General features: G+C 35.5%; 1 protein-coding gene across 2 annotated transcripts in view; it reads right to left on the bottom strand.

Moving 5' to 3' along the window:
- LOC144964952 (PDF receptor-like) overlaps positions 1-7500 on the bottom strand; it is a 265877-nt gene that overhangs the window by 39399 nt on the left and 218978 nt on the right. For both annotated transcript variants that reach the window (XM_078899765.1, XM_078899764.1), the window contains exons 5-6: positions 7160-7317; positions 4774-4877 (exon numbers count right to left, since the gene is read on the bottom strand). In XM_078899765.1, coding sequence (XP_078755891.1) covers positions 4774-4877; positions 7160-7317 — 262 coding nt within the window. The remainder of the gene's footprint in view (positions 1-4773; positions 4878-7159; positions 7318-7500) is intronic.

The raw sequence follows: 7500 nt of genomic DNA, 5'->3' as shown, positions 1-7500 counted from the left end.
AAATGTAATGAACCAAGCTTTTTCATACTTTTGTCAATTCCATATTTTGTATATTCTTGAAAATACCAGAAAGGTGTCAAAACGTTTCAGCCTACCCTCTTATGTTAAAAGTACATTATTCTTTCTTTCTAGTTTTTTTGTGTGAAAAAAACACCCAGAAATAAAAAAGCAAAAACAAAAATTGAATGTAGCAGAAATCTTTTTTACATCTGGAATTTCTTCTTGGAGCATATTAAAGATCTGTCATTAGTAGCAATTGCTATTTGAACTGTATCGATAACGGTAGCCATTTTTTACAGAGTGGTAATGAACAATTAAAGTTAGTTTAGGACCGGCAATATCACTTTTACTTGTCAACTAATTTGATAATCAAATGGCCAGCCTTGAACCTAAAACCATTATAAAACCTAATAGACTTTCAAAGAAACCTGATCTATTGCGCGTCATGAGTAGAAGCAAATTAAATTCTGGTGTGAGTGTGTGCAAGTGATGGCGCGCTCGTGTTTGCGGATATATTCATGATTGTGTTCTTAGATCAGTAATTGATTAGACGTACTATTTCAAGAATCAACAAACCAAAGTGTCACAATACAGAACATTTATTAAACAACATAACATAAGATACATGTCTACAGAATGACTCCCAACAAGTAGCCACTAAAACACGCAAGTTGTGAATGATACTGCATCAGATGGAGGATACAAGTTACGATACTTGAATACAATAACTTTCATTCACAACATTCATTTTTTATAATAATTAAGCTATACGCGTTAAAGATGTCTATTACGGTTTGGAAAATGGAGATAGATTTATGTAGGACACTATCAAAGTGACAGGGAAAAAAAGAAAAGAAAACAAACCTAACCTCCAAAATATAAAGTAAGCAAATGTCATTGCACATTTCATTACGTGGACACTTATCTCCAACCTAAGAAAAATTAAAATTAACCCGTATGGTTAATCAAAGTTTACGTATTAAAATAAACAATAAGATATTTACTGTTGAGCGATGTTAATTTCAGGGGATGTGGGGGCATTACAAAATTATCTAATAAATCTATCCCTTCTCCTTACGCTCGACAAAAAATAAATAAAGATACTGCAACGCAAAGCATTATGTATAGAAGGAGAGTGGCCAATCGTTTTTGAAAGGGGAATTCATTCTCCAAAGAAGAAAAAGAAAAATCTAACAAAAATAACAAACAAACAAAGAACAACAACAACCCACCCCCCCAAAAAACAAACAAACAAACAAACAAACAAACAAACAACAAAGAAATTAAACCCCCCCCCCCCCCAAAAAAAAAAAAAACCCACGAGAAAACAAAAGCATATATAAAAGACAAAGAAAAACAAGAACGAAACAAAAAACAAACAAACAAAAATCACAGCACGACATAACAAGGCAAAACCCTATCGCCTCCTCCCCCCCCCCCCCCCCCCCCCCCCCCCCCCCGAAAATAGAACAAAACAAAATAAGAAAGCCATGATAAATAAATACTACAACAAAAACCTGACTTCAAAATACAACAATGTTAAATTAATTCGTTTCATGAAATATTACTATTAACACGAGTAATTCTTACAATTATCGTATAAAACATGTTCTGTTTGTTGTTGATGGTAAAAGAAATCAACTTGGGGAAAGAGTAAAAAAATGACTGCTCTATCCACCAAAAAATGTAACACACAATAATTATCGTGTAAAAATCTCCCCGCGGAAAGATAATAATGTAAGCGTGCAGGGTAATCTTCTGTGGTGATATGAGTAAGTTTTCATATGTCAAAATGTCAACAGTGACGTGTTGAGCTGTCAGTAGTAACCGTGGAATATCATACAGAGCATCCATATTAGTTGTCCTGATACTTTACGCGAATGGTCATGCAATTTTACACTCAAAATAGTCTAGTCTTGTTGAACGTAGCGTAAAAAAATTTAATTGGGATGGATTTATCTAGACGTTCAAGCGGTTTGTAGGTCCCAATTCTCATATAAAAGGTGACGGTTTGCAATGAAAACAGACAACGATGATAAAAATATAGAAATTTGTTTTTTTTTTTTAATTAATAAAAATTGACGACGACATCGAAGACAGCGAGGCTGTTGACGTTGATGATGATATTGATGATAATGGTGGTGGTGGTGTTGGTGATGATGACGATGATGATGATGATGATGATGGTGATGATGATAATGATGATGCCGACGACGACAACGACGACGACGACGACGACGACGACGATGATGACGATGATGATGATCTGTTTCCTTTATCAACTCAAGAAGTATGATCTTAACGAGATATAGTCTGGAAGGTATTTTGTTACCAATGCTACATGATGTTTTCAATAAGGAAGAGAAGTCGCGAGGTAACACATTCTACCTTTCCGGTTCCAAATTCCTTGGGATTGTGTATGTAATCGGTCCTTCGAAGGATTAGTAATGATTAGGTTACATATTGAATCATAAGGTGGCATGATTATTTTAGTGGCAAGGAGTATAGGTACTTTAGTGACGACCAGCATATAAAGACTAGAAAATAACATGCCATCACTCTGAAACCAGAAGATCTTCTTCTTCTTCTTCTTCGTTCCTCTGATGGACATCTATGGCTGCAGTCTGATATCTGCTATGAAGTCTGTGGTCCGCTTTAGGTCCTCAGCCTCACCATAGAGCTTTGTGTTGAGTGTTGTAGGGGTGACCCAGTGGTTCGAACGTTGCATGTTGTATAATGGGCAATCCATAAGAAGATCAATTACACAAGGTACATATCCACTCCCTAAGAAGAGTGGTTTTCCACTTCCAATTACTCGCCATTTCAATCTTTAATTTAAAGTTTTTTTTCTTCCAAGGATATTATGTGGTCTAGTGGAATGCCACTCGTTTTCGGATCGGAAGGTCCTTAGTTCGAGCCTCGCTCGGCGCATAGTTGAGTCCTTGGAAAAGGCTCTTTACTCACATTCTCACACAGTACTCAGGTGTAAAATGAGTACCTGTATCTGTCGGAAAAAAATGTAATATGGCCTAACAGGCTTCATGTCTCGTTCTACATGTTACATGTTGCTGTTGGTCAGGGACCCCTTGTAAAGCGCTTTGAGCACATTAAGTGGATATCGCGCAATATAAAAGCTCAAGTTCAAGAAGAAGAAGATTGGAACCAGTTTTTTTTGACATCACACTTTTGTTCCTTATTGAATCCATATATAATCAAATAAAAAATATTGCACATGCTTCCTTCATGTGGATAATGCGATTCCCATTCTTCAAACCCTGAAAGGCATGCCAATGTGGCATTTCGGCGATTTAAAAAACTCATTAACTATGAATCAGTATTCAAGGGGGATTGTGGAAAATGGCAACTCGTGAGTGATGAATTAAACGTCCCGAATTTTGTTCTGTTCAATGGTTTTCATCATTGAAAACCATATTATGAATACATTGCAATTCTCATGTGGATTTCATACGTGTCGATATTGAATATATCAATGGCAAGAACTTTGACTTATTATAGCTCATAGGGTTTTTGTGGAATTGTTTTGAAACTCATAGCAAAAATTAAAATGAAAAAAAAAAATGAAAAAAAAAACCCTCCAAAAAACCGCACAAAAACATCATCTCCCCCCCCCCCCCCACCCAACTCTTGAGAGCCCAAAATTACCCACCCGACAAAGTAAACAGACCAACCCCCCCCCCCCCCCCAAACACAAAATAGAAAACAAATACAAATTTTAAAAAAACTCCAGAAAAATATCAAGAAAATAAAACCCACCAGAAATTATCATATCGTATCGTTAAAGAGCTTATAGGTTTTAACAACATTTAAATACGCAGCAAAACTTTTCGAAAGGCTTATAAACAACATTCATTGTTGTATCATTATTGTTTCAAGCAATTTTGTAGTTAAATTTTACAGGGTATATATTTTTCTTTGGATCTATTTCAAGAGAATACTAGATTAACGCAGGCGTCAACCGCAGAGCCTAAAAAGCGAGCTAAGCCAAGGTAACTTGCTTAAGGCCATACAAAATATAGATACTCCTAGAAAAAACCGTGCCGGATTTCAACAAGAATCATCCATGTTGTCCTAAGTGAGCAAATTGAGGGCCGGAGTTAATAATCTTGATCGTGAACAAACAAAACAAAAGTGCCTGAATCGGGGCTCGAGCTCGGTACCTTCCTGGTCACAATGCAATGCCTTAACCACTAGGCTACCTTGCCCCAGGTTATAATTGGATGATATTAAAGACAACTAGTCTCATCTTTTTCAAAACTCATATTTTTGAAGTAAGCTGTTAGCCCAGTTTAGGTCACGGACACAATGCCATTGTTTCATGTTTAACCTTATAATCTTAAGAGTCGTTGAGTTTTTAAATAAAAGCAGTCTAATATATTTAAAAACGGCGCCTCAATAACTTGAACAGACATGTCGGTAATCGCGATGATAGCCCAGTTGTCCTTCATACCATCCAATTGGATTCAATGGTCTGATGTCACGTCGCCCAGCAACGGCGGCCATCATGGTTCTAAACAAAGAAAATCGGTACTTTTTATTCTTCATGCTGGCTAGAACTTTTCATGTCTTGTGATCAGAATGTGTAAAAGTCAAAACATGATCAGATTTATGCTCCTCGGAGAATTATTTCATAAAGATGTCCGCCATTGTTCCGATAGTTTAGGGCCAGTTACTAAGTTACCATGCGTCATTACAATGGAATTGACGTTACGACTGTTGAAGCCTATTAAGAGTAAAATAGAAAGAAGTTCTAACCTGAAGTAACAAAATATGAAGAGGGATATAACAGTGGTGACAAATGATAGGCACAGTCCAGCTAACTCCATCTTGCGGAAGGAAATCACGATGTTCTTGATAAACTGGAATAGAAAGTAAGTGGAGATAATAATAGCAAAATAAGAAACAGTAGACGATCGGTTCGAATCTTTAATTTAAAGACTGTGGGATAAGATAAAATTACAACTATTTAAACTTGAGCTTTTATATAGCGCAATATCCACTAAATGTGCGCAAAGCGCTTTACAACGGGTGCCTGACTGACAGCAACACGTAACATGTAGAACAAGACATGACGCCTGTAAGGCGATAATACAATTTTTTTTTCCGACAGAGACAACGCTGTTAAGGGCCAGGTACTCATTTTACACCTGAGTATAGTGACAGAATATGAGTAAAGAGCCTTTTCCGAGGCCTCAACTATGTGGCGAGCGAGGCTCGAACCCAGGACCTCCGATCCGAAAGCGAGTGTCATACCACAAGACCACATAGCCGCATATTCAACAATGTTTCCAATCACAAAATGGAACCATTAAAAGTCAAACTCAAGTAAGATGATTTATTGGGTATTTTATAGATACACTACGTTTATTTTGTCAAAATAAAATGAAATAGAATAACCCCCCCCCCCCCCCAAATCTCATAAAACTGAAAAACAAAACAAAAGAAAATACTATTAATTAAAAGAAAGCAAAAAAGAAAAAAACACACACACATACACACATACACATATACATTCACACACACACACACACACACACACACGTACACACACACACGCAATAAGAAAAAAAAAAGATACAATTTGTTAAGAAAAAATCAAAGAATTAACTTTCTTCCTCAAACAAATGTCATATAAAAACTTATTCAAAAACCTATTTCTAAAATTCTACCAATGAAATTACAATTCAATAACAATGGATTAGGTTTGCTGCAACATCTTTTAGAAAAAAAGAAAGAAAAAAGGTCACAAACCAGAATATAACCAAACATCTTATAAAATGAAAAATCTATAAAATTTCCGCTTCTGTTTTCCTATGTTATCAATATTTGACAGAAACATCCCATAATGTGACAATTGGAAAATAAACGTACTAGGCTGCTACAAATATTTTATTGTTTTTTATCTGTAAAGAAACTGTTCCCGAGTAGTTTTAACACACTATAAAAATTATTAAAATGGCTTATACTAGAAACTCAAAAATAAAAACTGACAGTTACAATTTTAAACTACCCTGCTCTCAGGAGGACTAAGGTTCGATCCCTAGTCGAGACAGGATATTTTTTGGGATGTTTTTTTCGTGTGTTTTTCTTTCTTGTTTGACTTTATTTTTAACTACCTACCGCTTACGTGCTTTATTTCCATTTTAGTTACGAAAACTTCTATTATATTGATTTAAAAACTGTTGGACAATTGTATGTTTGTAATCATGGACATAGTTATTCTACATCACGACTATTATTGTAATCACATATTTAGTGAAACCAGATATTTTCCTATATATAATTTAATATACATATTTTAAAAACTAGTCCTTTAGAACCGCATTTGCTTGCTACCCTTTGGACAGGACGCTAGTCCATCGCAAAGTACCAGATCTGATAGACTCAGCTACCCAATCGCTACTGGGTGGAGGGATAGATGAAGAAATAGACAGTGCTGATAAGTGAATAAACATATTGAGGAATAAATAAATAGATGAATAAGTAAATTAACAACTGAAGACATATAAATAAATAGATCAATAAAAAAGGAATACATAATTTTATATATTAAAAAATGAAAAAGTTAATAAATGATTTGGAAAAGTTAACTCAGATATTAACCTGCTGGAAATGTGTTTTACCTCATGTATCCTATATCAAAGTCTATATTAAAGGTATATTTTCATTTCAAAGATTATAAGATGCCTGTAAGACGCCTTTATTGTACATATTCTTAGTGTTAAATTGCTTATTGCCATGAGCCCTTTCACACCCAGGTTTAACAAGTTGACTGTTGGTACTCATGAAAACTCGTATTTAAAAGTTTGACTATAAAACTTGTCCTTCAAATATCTATCGATTTAAATGGCCCTCATCTTGGCAAAAACTCTCAAACATAAGACTTCGCAAAGTCCCAGGTTTGAGAGTTTTTGCCAAGATGAGAGTACTTTAAATCGATCGATATTTGAAGGATGTGTTTTTCTGGGCAAATACTTAAATACGTGTTTTTCTGGAGTACGGTAGTTAACATGTTAAGATGTGTAACAAGTTGGGGGTCATGATAATCTATATAGGATGCTTTTTTTGTTCAACTTGGAAAAAAAATTCAGTTTTGATTTTTTCTGATAGAACAGGTAAAGATGACCATTACATATTTTACCTCTCTCTCCTCTCTCGTTTTGTTGGCTAAATATTTATTATAAACATCCCAGGCTTGCTCAGAGTAGCAATCTCTGTAGTGGCTATATGGTTTCCCTTCATAACCCATATTCTTGTCCTTCCAAAATCCATTGGCACCACAAAACCGGTATGCTGATTCTGAAATAAAACAACACAAGAAGTTACCCACAAATTCCAACACATTATAGGATCTGCGCATAACCTTTGTAAACTCATAACCTGAAAACAGGGGAGAAACAGGCATGAGTGATCGTGGGGAAGGAGAAGAAGACACCCACTATGTGTACTCCAGACCTGGCCAAAGTATGCAACAGCAAGAGA

Source organism: Berghia stephanieae, chromosome 2 (genome assembly GCF_034508935.2).
Source record: "Berghia stephanieae isolate SIO BIC M18660-M18661 chromosome 2, UCSD_Bste_1.3, whole genome shotgun sequence".
NCBI classification, from domain to species: domain Eukaryota; kingdom Metazoa; phylum Mollusca; class Gastropoda; order Nudibranchia; family Aeolidiidae; genus Berghia; species Berghia stephanieae.
This window is presented reverse-complemented; position numbering and strand designations above follow the sequence as displayed.